The following is a 23,398-nucleotide window of genomic DNA, read 5'->3' on the forward strand; positions in this document are numbered from 1 at the left end:
TTCCATAGTTAATATAAGTAGGTACAAAAGAATACAGCATCATTATCTTAATCAATTAGCAACAACAGATTGGTAGTAAACACCTGTGCCAATCTTACAAGCAGATGAGTGTCTCCTTGCTCATGACCAGTCAGGCTTTTTCCAGCAATTTTTAGATTTCTTTTAAAAAGCATGATTACAGCTAGGGCTCTTTTAAAGTGCAATATTGATATTTGACTTTATTTGTGCATTTTCACATCTCTGCTAAGGGACTGTAAACTAAGAACATTAAAGGCTGTTTGACCATTTCCCATTTCTCTAGGTCAAATGTGACCCTGAAAGGAAGTTCTGGCAATTTTCCTTTTGATGTCAATACCTTTGCAGTCTGGACAATAAAAATATTCTGAAATAATTCACAATTAGAGAATACTCCAATCTTAATCAAACCTTGAAGCCTTTTTCAAACAAGACTCATTATGTTGCACCAAACAATATGTAAGTTTTGCACATTTGTTTCCTAGGGACCTGCAGGCCAGGTTAGTTACTTCCTAAATAATAACTTAGCCTCAGCAGAGCTGCAGAGTCATTAGAGAGTAATATCCTGTTCACAGCCACACTTTAAGAAAACAACTATCACAAATGAAAAGCATTAGAAATTACTGATATGCTTCTCACAGAGTCTTGTTTAATTACAACATCTGTTTGGCCAGTATGTAACAGCCTGCTGACAGCACTCAAGCACTGCATCCTCTCTTCAAAGAGCAGATTGAGTACTGGTGTGTTTGGGTCTGCCACCACCTTGAAATTCACATGGCCCCTTCATTTTTTGTAAAATAGAATAGTGGAAATGGTGATGGGTAAGGAGTCTTCTGCAGTTCAGAGCACAGCTGAATGGACTCACTTCTACAGCAAGAACAGCTCAATATATTCCTGCAGCACCCCTCAGCTTAGAGTCTGTGATGTTCCAACTCCAGGGGACACAGAGGCAGGAGAAATGTTATCACATTTTCAAGATTACCAACAGCATAGTATGCACCATATCTATTTGCTATATGCCATGTCACTACACCACTTACCAATCTGCAGCTCTGGGTACATTTCATACAGACACCAGTCGACGTTGCAGTCGCAGTGGGTTTTCTCAAAGAGATTGTCTAAAACATCCCGTGTCACCTGACGTTCATCCACCATCAGTGACTTTGTGCTGTTATCGTACATGTGCACCTTGATAACGAGCTGAGTAGAGTCACAGAAGAGTCAGTTAACTTCAGAAGCAAGAAAAAGGCTAGTCTGAATCTGCTAACACAGATAAGAAAGATTAAGGCTGAAGGTTATTACCGATTCAAAGGCACCCTGTGTCCCACAGCGAGCTTAGGGAATAGAACAGCTTGGAAGTTTGCACGTTATATTGCCACCAAAATAAAGACCTTTTCTCGAAAAAGAAAATTGAAGCTTCTCTGCAAGACTTCAGGAAAGGTGAAATTGCTGGGGAGAAAAAGCAGAAGCTAATCTCTTCTCTACATCTACTACACATGCAATTAAGGAAAATGCTTGATAGGGAAAGCAAGTACAAAAGGACAAAGTATTCTTAATGTAAGCTAGAAATGTGGAAAGCTTAGTTTTAAATGAGAAAAAGAGCGTGCACTTCTTTCAGAGGAACAACACAAGAAAATGCTGAAGTATGTAAAATGTGAAAAACCTGCAATTATATTTTAAGGAAAGTACTTAAAATGCTCCATTAGTATTGAAAACAGTAGAATAATTCTCTACAGGGTCTGTACATGGAAACTGGAACCAAACTAGCGAATTGGGAGGATTTTTCCATATAGTCCTGTTTAAATACCTCCTTATTTTTAAAATGTGCACATAAGAAGCAAAGTCTGGTCTCCTGAAGTCCAGGGCTGTGAGCTTGCTTTTCACTATCCTCCCTGGCCTCTGCTCTCCACTTTTGGTAAAAGAGAGAAGATTAGTTTTCTTGACAATTACTTAATCAATTTAGAATTCAAGAATGGCATAGTAATGTCATTACAGTGACACAGCCATAAGATTGAGCCCTACTGGGTGGGGAAAAAAAAAAAGAGGAGGGGTAATCTCCCAAAGGAGAATTGCTAACATTGCAAGGAAAAGGGGATGACCAATGAGCAATCTTAATATTTAACAAAGGTCAAGAAAGCCAAAATTGGTGAAATCCTCCCAGTACATTCTCTCAGAACTAGCATTTGTACATGAACATGAAGTGTTCTGTGGGAATCATCTCAAGTCTTGACAATCCCAAATTTATTGGATGCTTCAATTATTCTTGGAAGCCCTGCAGGCTCTGATCTTCAGCACTTCCCATCTTCTGTTTGACCAAGACTGAAAGGTCATGATTGTTTTTTCTTCACATCCATTTTTCAGGGTTACTGAACACCTGCAGCTCCTGTTTAGTTCAGCTGGAACACTAGTTTAGGTGACTGGGCATAATTACATGACACACTGCAGCAGTGTGCAGTCATTGGCTGGAAGCTTTCTAATTTGTTGGTCTAAGATAATTTCTATTATCCTTGTACATAACTACACTGCTGTGAAAAGATTTAGCAAGAAGACCCTCATTAATTTAATAGGGTTTAGCTAAATCCACATCCACTGTAGAAGTTTAATACTTCTGAAACTAGCACAGCATAAGCAAGCAATATTTTAATGTACATTCCACTTTCTCTAAAGCAACCTATCAGAAGTGTGCTTTGCCCCAGCATTAAAAAAAAAAAAAAAAAGGCACAGCTTTCCAAATCATCCTAAAAATAAGTCCCTCAGGTGGATGACAAGACAGTTCCACAGAGTATCTTTACAGATAAAACATGAAAAAGCCTAGTCACTTGAATAAGAACTTTATTATTATAAATTATGATAATAGATACTTAGCTCTTATGGTAGCATTTACTATTTTAAGGCTCACCTTTTTAACTTTGGCTTCCTTCAGTTTCTCTAATGCAAGTTTAATCTTTTCAGCTTTGGCCCGTGCCTCTCGTTCTTCCTGAAAAGATACAAGATACTTGGGGTATTTCTTGTAAAGTAATGCAGCAGTTTATGTTTACTTGAAAAGAGTTGTTTCTTGTTATTTATACCAAGAAGATAAGGCTTGCCATGGGAAATTTCATAGATACAGGGAATTCCCAGCTTTCCTTGAGCTAATATCCTCCAGACAACTTTGATTTACAAGTTCAGTGCTTCCTTCTGTTGCCCACTCATACAGTTCTTACATGATCTGTCCCTCAAAAGCTACAGGAATGCCTGAAAACTGGACTCTTCTATGTTTCTGTACGTATAACTGATACAAAACAGGAGGTGAAGGAAGAGCCAGCCTAAATGAAAAAGCACTGTGGAAGCAGCTGCTTGGAAGAAAACTCACTTCTCAATAGGGTTAAGAGAACTAGAGTTTTTAGGATCTTACTGAAAATTTGGCTTGGAATTATACGACTCATAACTTTATACTTTCTGTTAAGTACATTAATTTACTTGAATTATTTCACTTGCCACATGAGCTCTTACTGCACGGATACTTACTGAGAGGAACAACTCTTTCAACTGGATGACATGGCTTTTTATTCTACTAATGGACCTATTTGTATTAACACAGACTTAGCTAGATAGTGCTCAAGTTCATTCCAGCTTTTGCTGAATGCTACAGTAAGATTCCCAAAAACCTCTGTATCACTCAGCTCTTTTTTTTAAAGCAGCTGTTATCAGTACTATGCCTCTCTCTTAATACCAGTGAGGTTTGTGATCCAAGAAGACTCTGGATCCCCAGATGCTGAGAGTTTTAGGTACATATACCAAATGCTAGTGCCTACTGTTGCCTCTGTGCCTGCTGTATTGGTCGTGACCATTTATTTTTGCCATCTGTCTTCCAGAAGTCTTCTCCAGTAACATACAGAGTTGGAAAAGCACATTTTGGACAACAAGTAACTGTGGCTCCTGAGGCTGCCTTGGACTCTTGGTACTACTGAAGGACTCAGTTCCTTTGCAACTTTACATCCCTGCTGCCTCAACTGAAAACTGTCTCGTCTTTGTCTTCTTGTCTCTTTGCTAATTTTCGCTGTCCCTGTTGCTCTCTCTCATACTTTCACAGTCTCCTTTGGTTTAAAGCGGTAGGATTTCATGCTAGGGTGCTGACAGGCACCCAACTTCCAGTCAATGACCGTGGAAGAAAGTTCCTGTCCTGCTTCTACACAAGATTTTTCTCTGTTATCTTCAGCCTCCGTTTTCTACACTACAGTCATAATTTTACTGGTCTTCACACTAGGAGAACTGATTGCAACTCATGGAAGATGCATTTTCAAGAAACTAGGCCTAACTAAGCATTGCCATCACTTCCCTGTTAGAGAGATATCATAGAATAATAGCAAAGAAAGAGCTAAGAAGGTTAACTTATTCATCTCAAGTTTTGAGGCAGGTTCAACCAAAACTAAAGTACTCCTGACTGATATCCCTTTTGCTGAACTAAACATCTTTTGCTTTATCACCACTTCAAACATGCTTCTTGTTGCCAAATTCTCCACTATCAATACCAGACAATCAGTTAAAAATATTTTTTTTTTTAATACAGGTATCGAAATTTGCATTGCTACAGCTCAGCAATGCTTAACTTAGAGAATCCAAATAATCTTTTGTAGTTGAACAGAAATTCTAGGGAAGGAAGAGCCTCTCATGCTCTGGCCCTCCCCTTATCACCCTTCTGCAGGAAGCGGAAAAAACATCTTAACCAAAGTGGTTGAGTGTGGCATGGGCAGGTTTTCTGATGAAAATTTTAGGCATAGGTATAACTCAGGCTTCACCTGCATGCGACCTGTGTTGAACAGAGTTCACACATTGTACAAATCTGTGCATCAGAGCCCTCACCTGAGAGCCTTCATGTTTTCATAAGCTTTGTCTGACTAACTGTAGAAAAAGAAAATAAGTTATCAGATGCAAAATTTTAGCACTGTTAAAGAAATGCTTCGACAAGCTACAAGATTTTTTTTTTCCTGCTACAGTATCATCACTACATTTTCTGGAATCTTTAAACAGAAACATATAAAGTCATCCAAATAATGCCACAAAAAAATGTAGAAGGCCTTATTTAGCTTAAAGACAGTTTTAAAAAGAAATGTCAGAATTGATGGGAATTTATGAGACACCTCCATGTTTCCCTGAAAGAAAGGTTGTACTTCTTAATTTTGGCACACTTAAAGGTTAGAGAATAGACTTAGTATCACAGCTGCATTGGGAATAACTAACACCATTCTTATTTGGCTACACCAACCAGAAGTGTTAGACAAAACTTCAGCCTTGATTGGCTCAAGAATCACTTTTCAAGAATCCTGCCTTACAGGAACATGGTTTTGATGATTCCATTTACAGTTGAATTTCATTTTACTAAGCAGAAATGTCATGTCAAAGCAAATACTAACCAAGACAGTGAATATTAATTTGAAATCAGTTCTTTCCATATTAATTTTAAATGGTTATTACCTCCATCATTCACACTGCAACCTATGTAACAGCCCTGTAGGCAATTTTGTGGACACTATGCCACAGTGGGTATGTCATCAGTATTTAAATACAACATGTATCATAAAATGAGGCAAAGGCTGCAGGAGAAAGCAGAACCAGTGCCCTAATGAGGAAATCATCTACTGCAGACATATTCCTTAGAAATGCTTCTACCACCTGCTCCCATTCTTCTCTGCCCCACTCCCTGTATCTGCAAAGAGATCAGACAATATCAGTAGATTTAAATTGTCACTGTTTCAGAGGAACACTTTAATTGAGAGAGAAGTGACTTAAGGCTATGTTTTTTCATATAGAATTCCAGTTGTGTTTAGCAAGTATATCCTCCTCTCACTCTGAAATCTTGTTTGACCCTCAGGCAATACAAGATGTCAGCTAACAGACATTTAGCTCAGTGCAACACTAATGGGAAAGAACTGCAGTTAATTTCAGTGAGCTTTAGATCACAGCATCGTAAAAACGCTGTTTGAAAGAGAGGTCTGAAGGCCCACAGACAGTCTCCCTGCCCAAAGCAGCACTAGATCAGGTCAGCCATGATGTTCCTTGGCAAAGTTTGGAAAAACTTGAAAGAAAGAGAATCTGTGATCACCAGATCACAGCGTTACACCACCACCTGAAATGGAAAAGGTTTTCCTAATGTCCTGTCTGAAACCACAAAGCTACAACTTGTACCTGTTACCTAATATTACCATAGAAGAATTTGGCTCCACCAGTTTGCATCTACCCTTCAGGTATTTTTAGGATGTCATTAGACCACTCCCCAGCCTCCTCTGTCAGATTAAACAAGCCCAGCTCCCTCAGCCTGTCCTTGCTGGGCCCTGATCACTCCCTGCCCTTGGCCATCCCATTAACTCTCTGCTAGACACTCTCCAGTATCTCCACATCTAGAGTGGAATGCAGTATTCCAGGTGTGGGCCTGCCAGTGCCAAGAGAAAGGAATAATGGGTCCCTTAGTTTGCTGGCCATACTCCTCCCAACAGAGGCCAGTTTCCTATACTGAGATGACTTGCACTCATGGTTCTTATTCACTGTGGTATCCACTAGCATGTCGTCTCCTTTTCACTAGGGCTGCTGCTCAGCCTGTCATCTCCTAAACTGTACAAATGTATGGGGTCATTACACCCCAGACACAGGACTTCGTACCTTGCTGGGTTTCTGAGGGTTTTGCTTGCCTAGTCCTCATGTTTTCAAGGTCCCCTCGCATGAAATATCTGCCATTCATCTTGTCAATCAGTGCCCTTAACTAAAAGCATCTATGGCACATCTGCAGGTGGGTTTTTATGTCATCACTCAGGTCACAGATGAAAACGTTAAAGAATACAAACCCCAGTGCTGATCCCACTTGGTACCAGCCAGCAATCCATTGACTACCAGCCCTTGAGTCTGGCATTTTGGCCAGTCTCAGCCCATCTAAACAGCTAGCCTTCCAGACCATACTTGTCAGCTTCCAAACCAGACTATTAAGAAGCTTGGTACTTCCTTGAAGGTATAAATCAAGATGGGGACATATTTGTGGGACAATGGATAGAGCTGAGCTTAATAGCATCTGTTCTACATCGATTACACTAGTTAAATAAAAGATTTCATCTTATAAAGCTGTCTAGCTGCTGCTTTTTCAAATGTTGATATTCCTTTAAGATAGGAAGTTTATTATCTTTGAGATGCAAAAAAATGGCACAGTTCCTCTCACATGAAGACTTTCAGTCTTCAAACAGCTCTGAAAGGTCCTATGCATCAAACGAAGCTTTGCCCAGTGAATCAGTTTTTGTATCATCAGAAATATCCTCTTCCCACCCAATTTTCTGTTCCTTTTGCTGAATGTCTGCTGTATGATGCCAAACACAGGGGAAGCAGTGATGTAGAGGTGACTCATATTCAGTCCGTGTGGACTTCTAAACAGTAATGAATTGATCATGGCTTTAAGCAAAACTGACTGGTACAGTTCTACATGGGCTGACTGAGCACTTTTCACGTTCCCCAAAATACTTCCATTCCCTAAATGCAAACATCTTATCTCTGTCATAGTTACTGCACACATAAACACTGATGAAACACATAAACACTGAAAAAGATGATTTCATGTTTTTTGGGCTGCATCACTCTTCTAATTCTAATGCACACGCTCTCCTCACAGGGCTGTGACAAGGCAGAATTCTTACATTACCTACCTCTCCACAACCTCACATCAAAGAAATTAACTTCTAAAGCTTCTACTAGAAATATCACATTTGATTTCAGTTGTTCAGCTCTGCTGAAACACAAACAGGGAGGAGGTTGTGATAAATCTGAAAACTTTGACACAGGTAAGTCAATTGTTTATCGTTACCTGCTGATAACTTTAGCACCTCCTAAGTAAAGGGCATTTGTCCCCTATTGCAGATGGTCTTCATTACTTCCTTTCAAAGACAAGACCAAGAAGAGCAGAATGATTCTGTGTTAGGATTAGGATACTTCTTGTGCTCAGCCTTACACCTGATCTCCTACCAAATGTTGAATATCACATAACTTAACAGCTTTTCCTATTGCAAGAAATCACTTAGGCCAGGGATGGATCTGGGAAACATCTGCAGAACTGTCTTATCAGTACCAGTAGCACAGACTGCTCTGAATGAACACAGTGACATCTTCACAAAGTGGAGGGATCTTTGGCCATGTTTTGCACTGATGCCAAAGCCAAGTTCTCTATAAGAAGATATTAACTGATCAATGCTTCTTAAAAATGTTCAGTTATAAATTTTCCGTTACAATAAACCATTTGCGATGATTTATGCCTGTATTGGGCTATCAAAATGATGATTAGAAAGGTGAAGGAGTGGACTATAGGTCAAGGAACAGGCAGAAACTGCTCACAACAGCAGAAATCTCACTCCACGGTTCATGTATGTCTCATCATTGCAGAGCTCTCCCATGATGTATCTACCTGGGATATCCACAAGCTTTCCAGTGCCAAACATCACTTGCAAAATTACAAGAACAAGTGAATGCTTAGAATAAGGTTCCATCCAGACTTACCTGGGTAAGTGGCTCAGAAGGAGGTGGAGGAGGTGGTGGTGGAAGGTCTAAATCAGGGTCTGGAGGTGGAGGGGGTAGGTCATCCCCAGACTGTCCAGTAATGGTAACATAGACACTTGATTTAGAACAAATGTCACTATCCAAGCCCGTTGAAGGCTGAGCAACAGTACTTTGCTGGTTGCAAGAAGTTTTCTGTGCTTGTAAAGTTCTCTGTTCAACCTCATTTATGTCTGCTACAAGATCAGCCATTAAAGCATCCAGGTCTTTGTCCTCTAGGGCATTTAAGGATTCTGAAAAGAAAAACACAAAATGTGTCAGAGTGAGTGCAATGCAAAACACTGTTTCTGGTTCTGTGGAGATTAAATTGCAGAAGGCATGGCTACTGTAAGGTACAAGGGTTATGGGAAAGGAAACATTTTACACGGGGTGGGAAACAAATGTGCTTTAGGAATAGCCATTAATCTGCTCATACTGAAGTTCACAGTACAAGGAACTCTATGAATACAAACTAAATCAGACAGGAAGCTTCAGTTCCAGTGATACAGTCTCAGGCCCTTATGATGTTATCAAACATGGTCCTGATTCAGCAAGGTCACTGGATACACGCTTAGTGATATGGATGCAAGAAATTCCATTAGCTCCCATTAGGCTATTCACTTAAGTGCATACATAAATGCTTAGCAAGTTTTGGTATAGCAACAAAATGTGTAATTGAGGCCTACATCGAGAATATCTTCATATATTACTAGTATTCTACAACTCTAAAATTAGCATGAAGCAAAATCAAAAAGCTCTAAGACACAAGAAATTGCATGGTATCATTTGTAGCACATCAGTAATTGTGTGATCAACATTTGTGACATACCACATGGGTGGTACGTCACACACAGGTTTTTGAAGATCCTTTAAGCAAAAAGCAAACAAGACCATCTGTTTTAAAAGCATCTTATAAATCAGATAGAAATATTGTAACTTTTTCCTTCTGTTTTCTACTCTGACAGAGTACAAGATAAAATTCTATACTGGAACTTACTATGTAATTTCTTTTGTAGTTTGAACTAGCTGTGATGTAAGAGATACTGTAGAATAAAACCCTTGTAGGATGATTTAGCTTTCCAGAAGAGAAGGTTTTTATAAGATCAAACAGATTTTGCAGTTTAAATTTCTTTAAAGAGTGTAGTTAAAAAATAAATAAATCACAAATTGGGAAAACTTTTAAGTGAGATTTTGAAAAGGGATGGAGAATGCTGAACTGGATACTGACAAATGCTTAAATATTCCAATAAACAATAAATTATTCATCAGACTAAGTGTGAATATGCCACTAGATCATCTCAGTTTACCCTGCTTTACCTGTTAACAGAGTATTTAATAAGTTTTTCTCTTCAGTGGGAAAGATGGCTTATGGTCCTCTGTATTTACATAGTTCTATTGCTGGTAGTCATTAGGAAACCTAACAGAGAACTGATCCCGGGACAAAACGAAAGGTTAACACCAACTCAGGCAAATGCAAACAACCAGCCCCCAGTAAAAAAAAGAAGGAAAAAAACGCAAAAACCCAGCATGTACAAAACCATAGGGAGTGTTCTTTTTTTTACTCGGATATATTCCCGCATTTGGTTTGTCACACAGCATCAACAAGCAGCTGTACATGCAAAAGCGGCAGTGCAAACCAAAATGAGAATAAGCAATGTAAAGTGGAAGCAGTGGAAGCTAAAACTTCCACTGAACAAAAATGCTTACACAGTTCTGACATCACACTGAGGAACTTTGTCTTCTATCAAGTTCAATCTTTATATAAAAAGGTTGCATTTTAGGAAGTTATTTGGGAGACTTCTCATTTTTGCTTTCCTCTACACCCAGACCTTTTTAAAAGTCTGATTCCTGTTTAGACTGACTAATGCCCTAAAAAACTGGCCCCTTTCAAGTTTCCTAAATTGAGACAAACAAATATACTTCCCTCTCCAGCAAAACAGGGTTCTTTTGTCTGGTTTGGGATTTTTTTGATCAAGGGTATGTAAAGATTTTCTTCTCATTTGTTGCTGTGAGGTATGTTAAGTAAGCATAAAAGGCATGAAAGAGTCCATTCAGCTACTTACCATTTAAATCTTTAAAACCAACTGTAAAGCTGAATTGATCGTTGGACACTTTGGGGGATGGAGGTGGTACAGTCTCCACTCCTAAACTCTGTTAAGGTAGAAGAAAAAAACAGGTATCTGATGATATAATTACTGTTAGAGATATTAACATTTCTAAATCAATTATCTGAACTTATCTAATGAAATCAATTCTTCTTCAAGGAACAGAATGACACAAACTGTTTTCTAGGATTATGCCTAAACAGGTAAACTAACTAGGGTCAAGACAAGGGTTCAAGCACTGTCTCACAATCATGTCAAGGGTTTTGCATGCTTCTCAATCCCATGATGATCCATGACAACAGCAACTCTTGTGACCACACCAGCAACACCTAGGCTTGGTGGGGGGAACAGCAGAAAACAGGACTGCTTCTAATCCAGACAGTGGCAAAGCCAGACTGAGTTTTAGCTTTCTTTAGCTTTTTGGGGGAGGGTGAGAAAAGAGCTATGTACATATTTAAGCTACAGTGTCATTTTCTCTCCAGAGTGTATGTAACCTACATGTTGCTTTCTTCTGCTCTTCGAAAAAAAACCCAAACCCAAATACAACAAATGAAAATACAGGCTGTTGCAATGTACACTGTAAATGTGCTTAGTTAAATAGAGAATTCCTAGTTGCTGGCAGAAAAGCCCAAATCTGAACTTGCATTTCTTTTTCAGCCTTGTTATGCAATGTAAAGGTATCTCTGTGTGCTTCTATCATTTAGACGTATTTTAGGAACACAGAGATTGGTAAAAAAGTGTGGAAAACTATCTCCACTCTTGATTTGGAATTTAAGAGTCTAAAGAAATTAAGATCCAAGTCTGTTAACTGAAAGTCTTCAGACTTTCAGACAGGCCTGTCTCCTTCTCCCATATAATGCTGATGTAAGAGGTGATGCCAGAACTTTGGAAAGAAGGAGTCAGTCTCCATCTTAGGAAGACTCTATTCCATCAGGTAGTGCACTGGTGAGCACAGACACAAGAGGTTCACTCTGTTGGCATCACCTGCACTCGTAACAGTGCTATGTCCAATCTGAGGAGGTAAAATTTATCATAAGCAGTCTTTTGTTAATTTTTCAAGGCATAATAATAACAACATGAAATTACCATAAACCCCCTCCTCTTTATATATATAGATATATGTATAAATAAAATACACACTATTATAAAGAGCCCTTCAAGAGCACAAAGGGCCAAAATGTGATTTGACAGCTAAGAATGTCATGTGAAATCTTGGCTTTCACAGAGTTTAAACATAATTTCTATTCTGAGGTTCAGAATTATTGGTATTTAATTTGTCAAGCACTGAGATTCACCAAGAAGAAAGACCCCCTCAAAACACAGGCTGTAAACAGACTCACACAGAATCCAAGATCACAACTTAAGTGTTTTTGAGCATGCATTTTCTAAAATACAACAATATCATTGTCTTTGTAGGGTTTTTTTCTACGAATAAAAATTATCCTTTCATCAGGTTATGTAGGAAGTATTTAATGACTAGAGCTTTAGAAAAAGGCTCATTTTCTTTTATACTTTCCTCTCGAGAGTGTATTCTACACTGGCAATAATATCTCTGTAAATTCTTGAATGCCACCCTAGCTGTAACTTCATATTTTGCCATATATAAAGATTATTTTTATGCATACATTCAAAATGTTGCTTTCATTTCCAAAGTTCACATTTGATACTCAGGTTACATCCCATTTACCCATGTATGTTTTAACTGTCAAGCAGAAAAATTTAGTTGAAGGTTTTTCAAAATAATATATTTGTACTTATTCAGAGTGGAAGTATATGAAAAATGTAGAAAATTTACTTGTTTTCTCTGACACAAAATAGCTATTTCACTAATTTTGACAGAAAAAAAATAATTATTTACCTGGGTCAGCATATCCATCTCCCCAAGCAAATTGCTGAACATTTCATCTATATCATCACAGGTTTGCTCCATCTGAAAGAAAAGAATCCACAGGCAGAAAGTCATCAAAAGTTCATTTTGAAGGCCAGCAATGGTCAAAACCAGAAGACACACAATGTTCTTTTGTATTGTGTTCACAATTAACTTTAAAACAATTGTTCATGACTTGCAAAAACGTGAATCCATAACTTAGAAGTAACTACTAACAGATCAGACTCTCAATATGCTTAAACACACAGTTGGGATCTACACTCATCAGAAGCTCCAACAATCTCCTTGTATTATCTACATTTTATAGGAAGTCACTAGCTAACAAACCACAGTTGTATCTTACACATCAAAGAAAGGTAGCCTGTGAGAGATGGAGAGGGAAACAAAATTTAAGGTTGAGAAATTTCTGCATGTTTCATCTTGAAATCCTTCTTTCTTTGGCTCAGACAACTAATACTACAGGAGTTTACTGGGTGTCATCCAGGGCAGGACCTGGCTATGGTTAGGTACTTGACCAACATTTGGCTCAATATTTCTTTTTTTTTTTTCAAATATCAGTGCACTGAGAGAACTCCAGTCTTACCTAACCTGAAGATACCTGAGGGTCAGCACTGAAACAAGGGAAATGGGTACATGCTGCATGACAGTAAATGGTTGTGCTTGTTGCAAGAGGGCAGGGTGAGGACAGGATTGCACACTGGTGGTGCTGAGATATGGCAGAGACACAGCTTCTGTAATAATCCTCTTCCTCTTTAAATTTGTTCCTTTGCAGGGAAAGAAGCATTGTAAAAAGGGTGTCTGACATAGAACATTACTAGAGACAAGAATTAGAAACATGATTTTTCTTAAGAGGCTCAAGCCTGCAAAGGACTGAGGACTGTGGCATTGATTGCATAAAACTAGGTGTCAAACCAGGGCCGAACTTTAAACATGTAAGTAGCCCTACTGGTTCACTGGGTTTGTGTGCACCTGTGTTGGGTTTACGTGGCTTCTGTGAGAAGATACCAGGAGCTCCCCCATGTCAGAGAGGGACAGTGGTTCAAGTTGGCTCCAAGATGGAGTTCACTGGCAATGCTGGTGGCATCTCTGTGACAACATATTTAAGAAAGGCTAAAAAATGCTGCACAGCAGCTGCACGAGAGCAGTGAGAAAATGTGAGAGAAACAGCCCTGCAGACACCAAGGTGAGTGTAGAAGGAGGGAGACATGTTCCAGGTGCCACAGCAGAGACTCCTGGGCAGCCCATGCTGAAGCTCATGGTGAAGCAGCCCATGCTGTTCCCCCGCAGCCCACAAAGGATCCTGCTGGAGCAGATATCCATACTGCTTTGCAGAGGACCCTCTGCCAGAGCAGGTGGACATGCCCTGAATGAAGTTGCCAGCATGGTGTGCCCACACTGGAGCAGGCTCCTGGTGGAAACTGCAGCCTGTGGAGAAGAGCTCATACAGTGCAGGTTTTCTGGCAGGACCTGTGAATCCATGGGGGACCCACACCAGAGCAGTCTGTTCCTCTAAAACTGTACCTTGTGGAAAGCATCCAAGTTGGAGCAGTTCTTGAAGAACTGCAGCCTGTGGGAAGGTCCCACATCGGAGAAGTTCATTAAAGACTGCCTCCCATGGAGGGCCCCCATGCCAGAGCAGGGAAACAGTGTGAGGAGGAAGGAGCAGCAGAGACAAAGCATTAGGAACTGACAGCAATCCCCATTCCCTATCCCCCTTTGCCACTTGAGTTGGAAGAGGCAATTGTCAAGTGATCTCTGTCCTTATCTCAAACCATGAGCTTTTCATTGTATTTTCTCTCCATGTTCTGCTGAGGAGGGAAAGTCATAGAGTAGCTTGGCGAGCAGCTGGTAGCCAGCCAAAGTCAACTGACCGCAGCACCTTACAGGATGAGGACCAACCTGATGCAAGAAAGCAATCAACTGAGGGCAGAATGACAGTAAAGACTGGCAGCAAGAGAAGACCAGCAAGTACCCTATCCTTCAATCTTAATGCTTTTCCTTTAATAGAGCATCTTGAGCCACTTGACTATTTCACAGTTAAATTATAAAGGCCACTGAATCACTAAAGTCAGTATCTGATGTTTGAAAATCGTTTGGTAACACATCTGTAACATGACAATACTGGAGCAATTTGAGCTACTCTACTTACTTTGGACTTCGTCTTTCTGGTATCTATGTAAGGATGATCGGCTTAATTTCCACTTGTCCTCTTACCACCTGCATTATTCCTGGCACCAGAACTCACTAGGCATAGGCATGTACAGCTTTCATCAGTCAATCTCAGGGTACAATCTACCTCCTCTAGACGTTTTTTGTAGCCAGTGTAACTAAACAAGGCACAGGCAACTGGGAACTGAACTTTGAACTTTCATATTTCTCTCAAATCCCAGAAATCAAAGATTTAAGAACTGGATACTGTTAAAGACATTTTAATAAGATGTGGTTGGCAGGGCTGAGGGTAATCCTATCCCAACACTGGAGATGGCACAGCTATGCCCATGGAACAGGGAACACACAGCACTGAGCAAATGGAGAGTTAAAGTCATCTTTTTGCTTCATTTCCAGCTGACTAATCCACACTGGATGGCTCCCTCTCTCTGTCTGTATCACACTTACACAGAGCTTTGCATATAAAATTCTGTTTCTGTAGATTCAGCAGTATGCTGGGTGCTATATGATTACTGAATCTTAATTCATTTATTTGAATCAACAGCTGTGCAGCTTCCTACCCACCTGGTACTTGGAGAATCAATTTTCACAGAAAGGATAGATAAAATGGCACTTATTTGATCAGGGAGAGTGAAGATACATTTGTTACGTGACAAAAAATGGAGCTGCAGTTCATACTGAGAAGTATCTCATCAGTGTTTAAATAATACTGAATAATTTTATGTTTTCCTGTTTTCTGATTTAGGAGATCAAAATATCTTCTAATGAAATTTCATCAGTTCTAGCTATTTGTATGTTTTTGAGGGTTTTTTTTTAAGCACTAGTTAGATCAACTTTCAGGAAAAGGTCTTCATACAATTCTTTTGACAAACTGAAATTCTCCTTTGCTGTATTTTTTCAGAACAGGAATATAAAAATGACAAAAAATTACTTGAGTTGCAACCAGTTGCAACCTCTTATCAAGAGAAGGAGTAAGAACTGTTTAAAAAGAAAAAAAAATCAAACCTAAGAACACTCCTCAGTAGTTAACAAAAAAAAAACCTAAACAAAAAGGCAAGAGAACTGAATATTGGACTATACAAGACTTTCCACTAAATTACAGGATTCGTAGAGGTTCCAGTAAATTTGGAGTTCCTTCTTTCCAATTATATGATTTTCTGAATCTTCAGACACATTTGATTCATAAGAAAAATGTAATCCTATGAAAAATCAATGTGCAAATAATTCTGTAAGAATTTTCACTGTAAATTGGAGCTGAGTTAGTCACTGATGACTTTTCCTCACTGACGTCTTCAAAATGACATTTAATACTTGGGGGTTTTTAACCTTAAGCATGTGGTGGAAGGGAGAAGGCATGAACATATATTTTGAGAAGGAAATGTGTCAGTGTCCCTTTCCAGTGTCATTTTTAATGAACAGACATCCACCATCACTTGACGGATAAAGTAATGTTGTCACCAAGCCATTGCCTCTACTGGTGTCTTTATCTTCTCTTGAATTTCTATTGATTTGGTTTAGGAAAACAAAATTACTATTATAATTAATGAATACCCTGGAAATATTTTTATATTAAAACACACTGAACGATCTCTTAAACTGATACGAGAACTCTACATATTCATCAGAGATTTTGTCAAGAACTAGAAAAACAAAAAACAATAAAATGAGTCCCCATAGCATGGAACTGCAAAAGAGTGTCCATCCACTCTCCTCCTCTTTGACTCCTCTCCACTCCTTTCCATTTTGTTTATTTGATTGCCACAATAGGAACAAACAGACAAAACAAGCTGCAGATTTGGAAACTATCCCATTGGATGTTGTTCCATTTTGGACCAGAAATTCAAAGTGAAATGTATGAGCTATTATTAACAAAAAAAAAGGGAAAAGATTTACCAAAGTTCTCAGAAGAATACTGAGTTTCATGCTCAGTCACAGAATATGCTGAGTTGAGTTGAACAGGACCCACAAGGATCATCAAGTCCAACTTTTAGCCCTGCATAGGACCATCCCCAAGAGTTACATCATGTGCCTGAGAGTATCATCCGAACATTTCTTAAACTCTGTCAGGACTGGTGTTGTGAACACTTCCCTGGGGAGCCTGTTCCAGTGCCCAACCACCCTTGGGGTGAAGAACCTCTTTCTAATATCCAACCTACACCTCCCCTGACACAACTTCAGGCCACTCCCCCAGGTCCTGTCACTGGTCACCACAGAGAAGAGATCAGTGCCTGCCTCTCCTCTTCCTCTCATGAGGAAGTTGTGGACCACAACGAGGTCTCCCCTCAGTCTGCTCCAGGCTGAACAGAACAAGCGACCTCAGCCACTCCTCATACAGCTTCCTCTTAAGGCCCTTCACCATCTTCATTGCCCTCCTTTGGACATTCCCTAATGGCTTAATGTCTTTCTTATATTCAAGTGACCAAAACTGCACTCAATATTCAGTCCTCCTCTACAGTAACTTTTCTGTCAGGTTTTTCTCTAGTACAGGTTTTTCTCTGTTTAGTACTAATACCAGGAACTCTTAAAATCACTATCTATTACAATAAACTGAAGACAAAAAAACCCCCACCCAGAACAGTACTTTTACAATAAGTTTTCAAGGTTATACATAAGATTGTATGCAGAGAAAAAAATCAGAATTGAAATGAGAAAATTGTGGTTGTCAAAAATAAACATGCTAAGGAGGGCCTTGTGCAAAGGCACATATGTGAAACCTAACCTATTTTTAAAGTGTTTGATTTTCAGACTGATGTCTTCTAGACCACTCTTTGAAGTCACACCAAGCATACAGTCAAAGGTATTCCTTGTCTTTTATTTCCCCAGATTTTCACATTCTCAAATTTTCACTGAGTTCTCATAACATTTTCTTAAATTTCTTTTACTTAATAGTCCCACCTTTCTCATACTGTATATATCTAACAGGTTGGGACATTTTCTCTTCAGCTTGCTATTCTAACCATCAAATCTCATTATTTACTTTACATATATTAAACCCTCTCACAGGTTTATTTAATACATAAGTATTGACTCATTGTATTTTGACTCATCAGTTCACCCCACCACTTACCAGAAGTCCTCCAGACATGCTAAATCTATTAATTTTCTTAACTTCCCAATTTCAGACTTAGCAGCCTCCTTACTGATAAAAAGAATTTAAATCTAAATTGAGACACGAATAGCAGAATTCCTGTATTTTGTTGTACTTTCTGTACTAACAGCATCTTTGTATTTCAGCTTAAGAAAGAATATGGTTTCTGTGTATTTGCTTCTACTTCTCCTTGCCTTTAGTGTCTGTCTTTTTTCTGTCACATGCTTTGCTGCCATTTTCCAAAGACCTACTTGCATCCATTTTGGTGCCCCAGCCATTTGCTTTTCCCAAGAACCAGCCTTCCTGCCCTGGATGAAAATGCAAAACTCCTGTGCACTGTATTTCTAAATTTGGCAACAGAATCCCACAAAACTTCTCTCTTCTGAATATCTACTCCTTATATATGCTTATTTTGAAACTGAGATGTAAATTTCTAAATTTTTTGAGCTATGGACTAGGAAGTTGGAACTAAGCTCTCTCACTTCTAACATCAAAGAACTTTAGCAGATGCACAGGAAGAGATGGATGAGAAACTCCCCGCTCCAACTCACTGTGCTTGCAATGAGCAACATACTTTACTGACAGTGAACAACAGTATCTTTCCATGGGGATGGTCCAGTACTCAAGGGCACCAAAGAAAAACACTGAGAAATTCCTTGCTCAGATACAAGAATGGAGAAGCAGTTCTTGTACTCACTCTCGAGCTGCACAATTCTAGCTGGGTTAACTAGAACCTCACCCATATTGCTGTGTCAAGCACTGACAGGTGGAGCAGGAGCTGCATTTTCAGGTCTATAATATGAACTCTATATTTATAATCGGGATATGACTTCTGCATGGTTGCATACATTTTGATTTGTTAAGATATTAGAAGGAATAATAAAACCAACTTTATAAGAATGAAGAAATTTTTGTGATTTGCACACTTACACAAGACAATAGCACTATGTCTATAAACAATACATGGGAAATTGAGTTGTTTGATACAATCTTTAACACTTGACAGGAAGCTAACAGAATGAGGAATAAAACAGTGGCACAAAATTCACCCTGCTTAAAAAAAAAAGGAACTATTTAAAAATATAATGAAATCTGACAATGTGATTATATGGTGTACATAAAAAAAAACTAGGCATGGTACTACACTAGGCAGAGTTTGAACAGTTAATACCTGATAGCTCTGAGAAATACTGAAAGCTAGTCCCTTTCCCCGGAAGAGTGGTCTAAGTCACATGGTAAAAGGGCTTCTGCACTTGCAAGTAGAAAACAAGCTCAAAGCCCTTGTGAAATACTGAACAGGAAACACCAACAGTATTGCACACAAGATACTCATCTTTGCAACTCAGTCTCAGTTGAGTGGATGAAACTTAAACAACCTAAGGGCTACAAACAAAAAAAGGAATGAGGAACGGCCTGGCATCAGTGGATACTTACAGTGGGTTCAGGCTACGAACAGTATGAGAAACAGTCCACTTAGTGATGTGGTGAACAGTTAGAGACACACTTATTAAATTCATATGCAAATGGCAAAGATAAAAATACATGAAGTGTATTTTGACAAGTCACACAGGAAGACCAAAAGCACACCTTCAGCTCCTAGTCCCTGCACTACAGCGTGTGTCAAAGCACCAAGTCCACCAAAATGAACACTTGTTGTTTGACTATTCAGGTTACCACTAACAGCACTGCAACTTCCTGCTACTGCTTAATTCTGAAAGGCTTTCTGTAGTGGAATGAAATCTTTCACATTTTAGAGAGACCCATCAGTAGCCCAGTGATTAAAGTGCTCAAATCAGAGATTCACCCTTACATATTACAGACTATGCAATGTAGAAAATCCCATATCAAGGACAGAGAAAAAGAAGAAAATTAGGGAAGCATGACGAAAGTGACAGAAATTCCACCATAAAGAGCAAAGCTGGAAAGAGGGCAACTGTCACAGGAAACAGATGTGAAACTAGGGTGATAAAAAAACGCATCAAAACCTAGAGGAAAGTTACTGCGGCATCATTTCATTCTGACTTATAACACAAAATCAATGGGATAGTAAATGAAAGTCTACACAACTGTTCCAGGGAAATGGGCACAGTGTAACTGCGAAACTCATCATCAAAACTGGTGAGTAAGCAAGCTGGTTTTCTCTACAAGCAGTTATAGCTAGAAGTGTTACTACTGCAGAAAGCTTCAGGCAAGGATGATGAACTTCATGTTTCAAGACCTAAAATAAAGGCTCCAGCAATTTGGAACCAGAGTAAAGCTTCCATGATAGACACGTTATACCAAACCTTCCAGCACAAGATTTCTTATACCTCCTTCTGAAGCACGTGATACTCACCTTTCTGGCCAAATTGACTGCAGGTCTGAAATAAGATCTAATGAGGTTTCTTACAATGACTTTAGTTAGGTGTCAAGAAAAATTCATACTACTCACATGCCTCCTATATAACTAAGCCAGGTAAGATGGAAGTTCCTTAACCAGCTGCTTCATCATGTCTAGTCAAAAGTCTTTAACAGACATTTAGGTACGTTTTTATGAAGCAGAGTAAAAGAGAACATCTATCTGTAGAATTGAGCCTAGAGGAATATAATCCAATTTGTTATTAATTCTAGTAGATACTAAGAAAGGAAATAGAAGGTTTGGAGTGATGAAGGCAAAATGGTATCTGCCACCAAGCTTTCAAAATCACAATTGGCAAACAGCATGTTGCCTTTCCTCTTACCTACATAACATGCCCCTGTTACTCTGTTCTGTTTCAACACTAATTCATATTTTGAAAAGAATTGATCAAAAGCAATTAGACTGCTTCCAGCACTATACTTACCTAACATTGATAAGCATGGTATTTTCCACGAAAAAGCTTGCACACACTGATAACTCTGAAAGCAGCTTCTTATTCCCTATTTTTCTGGGAAATCTGCAGCTGAATACATTGCATATTTATCTCAGGGATGGATCTGACATGTTATAACTCTGCTCATGATGGAATAGAAGTGCCACACTAAATTACCAGTAGCTGCAGGAAGTCTGTACAACTGCACACCTGCAAAGTACCCTTACTAGTTTAAAAGTGAGTCACGTTTGGCTTTGAATTAAAATAAAAATGGCAGATAAATACAACCTGGTGAGAATCCTTTGCTAATGTTAGCCTGAGGTAGTAGAGCTCGTACTCTACTAACTCCAGAATCCTCCACTCAGATGTAAGCACAAACATCTTTAGATATGGGCACTCCAAACTCACAGATCCTACTTCTGTTTCACAGAAATCGTAGGTATGCCATTTATACATTTAAGCTTCTTAAAAGCTTGTTGCCTTTTTTGCTGTTCTGGAATTCCACAATTAACTCACACGTATTACAAGAACAAATGTGGAGTAAGGACTGATTTCGGAAAAAGTCTTTATTAGTCCCAAAGACCCAGATTTCATAGACCTGAAAGCTACACTGCTCCACTTTAATGGTGACAGCCGTTGTATTTTACCCTTTTATTGCCAAGATGATAATAATAATTTAAACACCACAGGAACCCTATGCACAAGTACACCACCATCTTTTTCAGTGATATTTATTTGAGTATTTCATTTTCCATTGGAAAGCGAGACAGAGAAAGAAAGAGAGGTTTAATATGTTTGTAAAGCACCACAAGACACTGAGTGTGAGGCCATCCTTCAGATGATGCTGCCCCTGTGCTCCCCAGCCTTCCCATCTCCCTGATGCACTGCCCCAAACACACACTCTTTTCTTTAACCTCCTTGCCAAGAGTGGTGTCTGGGAGAAGCAACTGTGGGTCCTTTTCTTAGGGTGGGGCAAGATGGCAAGATAAATGAAGAGTCATAGAGGCTCGTTCAAGAGAAGCTAAAAGGAACAAGGGACTACCTAAAAGCTTACTCACAGTATGTCACGAGGAGGGGGTTAGCAAAGGGCTCTCCATCTGAGAGAGGACAGGAAGAACATTTAACCAGTGACAGGCAGCATATGCTGTGGCTATGGTAAAAGGGTGTAGAGGGATATGGCATGCAGGCTGGGTGGACAGCTCACTCACTAAGATCCTCTCAGGCATAGACACAGAGTCTGGATCCTGGGCTCCAGAAAATGTAACCCAATTGTACGTGAGCAGTCAGGGACTGTGAGTTAAAAGCAACTTATTTAAGGGGAAAAAAGAAAATCCCAGTGTAAAGCACAGACACAGAGAGGAGAGAGCTGTGGAGCACTTTCTAGATACCAGAACTTAACTTTGTACCTTCCTGTCAGCTCCCAAAGGGTATTTTTTCTGTGGAACTCAACAGCAGTGCCACCTCTATTCATTTTTATATAGTATCCTCCCATCAGTCAATGTGCTTCAGCCTAGCCTGTGGGTCTAAGACCACTATAGAAATAAGGTACGGTTACAGACTTGGTCATCTTCTTTTTCTTTTGTCATACAATTAGTTGCTGCAGGTCCACTTTGGAGACCTTCCCCACATGAGCCATATAGGCAATACAAACACTGTGTAGAATGAAGAGAAGATGTATTTCCAGTCCTTTGTCTTCACACAGATTGGTAGAAGAAACAATTCCCTATTCTGTGCCAGATTACTGGCATGCAGGAACAAGATCTCCATTCCTCCAACTTATCTTCTCCTGGGAAAGCCAGAAAGATGGATAGAAGTGTGGACCCTGAGCTCACGAACCAGCTTATCCAGGGTCATTCCTCTTGTGCTGATAATGTGTCTGCTTCAGGTCTACTCAGGTATAAACAACTGCAGACATATGAGTTATCAGAAAATATGAATCTCAGTTCTAGGTTCCTCCCATTCCCTGCCATGGTGGCAGAGGAAAATAATAAAAGAGTAAAGCAAGTCTGACTAGCACAAATTTATTCAGTTTTCACATTCCTTCCCATAAACTGTAGCTTGTTGATGTTGGTGTAATATTTTCCTTCCTTTTTTCCTGTTACCCAACATTGCTATACAGAACTTGCATGACAACAAGAGATTGTTTTGTACTTTAAAAAATTGCCAGCAAATGACAATAGTCTAATTATTAATTGCACATTTGCTACTTTGAACTATTCCCTGCATTCCCTTATCCTTATGTCACTGCACTAGAGGAAGTGTGTCTTGTGGCTCTCTACTAAATGAAGATTTTGACATTTGCTTCACAATCCATGAAGTAGGCTGATCCCACATTATTAGATTGTCTAGTAAGCATAAAATGGTAGTCAAGGAAGCCCACATATGAGAGAGGAAGGCATACAGGGGTCTAAAAGGGAAGAAAATCCTTCCCCTCCTCAATACCCTATAGAATCAAGAGATGTTGAGTGTGGAATAATGAAAATAAAAGCACGAACTTAGGAAGAGTGGGAAGAAAGGAAAGAAAAGCTACAGTACCAAATTTGAGTGCCAGAACTGCTACATTGGATAGTCAATGTCTCATCTTTTCCAATATTCACTCCCTTCCACAACAAGCCAACAGATAAGTACAAGATATCCTATAAGAGTCCATGACACAACTGTCTCCCTAAACAAATAACTTATTCCTATGCTATAGTCACTGGTAAAAGCTCTAAGTCACCATCTCTTATTATCACATGTTCTTATTACTGCCAGAAATGCC

At 39.3% G+C, this 23,398-nt stretch overlaps 1 protein-coding gene across 1 annotated transcript in view; it reads right to left on the reverse strand.

The window, feature by feature from the left end:
• APBB1IP (amyloid beta precursor protein binding family B member 1 interacting protein) overlaps positions 1 to 23,398 on the reverse strand; it is a 65,240-nt gene that overhangs the window by 36,065 nt on the left and 5,777 nt on the right. Inside the window, exons 2-6 of the mRNA XM_027658773.1 lie at positions 12,520 to 12,591; positions 10,620 to 10,707; positions 8,521 to 8,810; positions 2,915 to 2,992; positions 1,056 to 1,215 (exon numbers count right to left, since the gene is read on the reverse strand). Coding sequence (XP_027514574.1) covers positions 1,056 to 1,215; positions 2,915 to 2,992; positions 8,521 to 8,810; positions 10,620 to 10,707; positions 12,520 to 12,591 — 688 coding nt within the window. The remainder of the gene's footprint in view (positions 1 to 1,055; positions 1,216 to 2,914; positions 2,993 to 8,520; positions 8,811 to 10,619; positions 10,708 to 12,519; positions 12,592 to 23,398) is intronic.

This window comes from Corapipo altera, unplaced genomic scaffold (assembly GCF_003945725.1).
Source record: "Corapipo altera isolate COAL_440 unplaced genomic scaffold, ASM394572v1 63, whole genome shotgun sequence".
NCBI lineage: Eukaryota > Metazoa > Chordata > Aves > Passeriformes > Pipridae > Corapipo > Corapipo altera.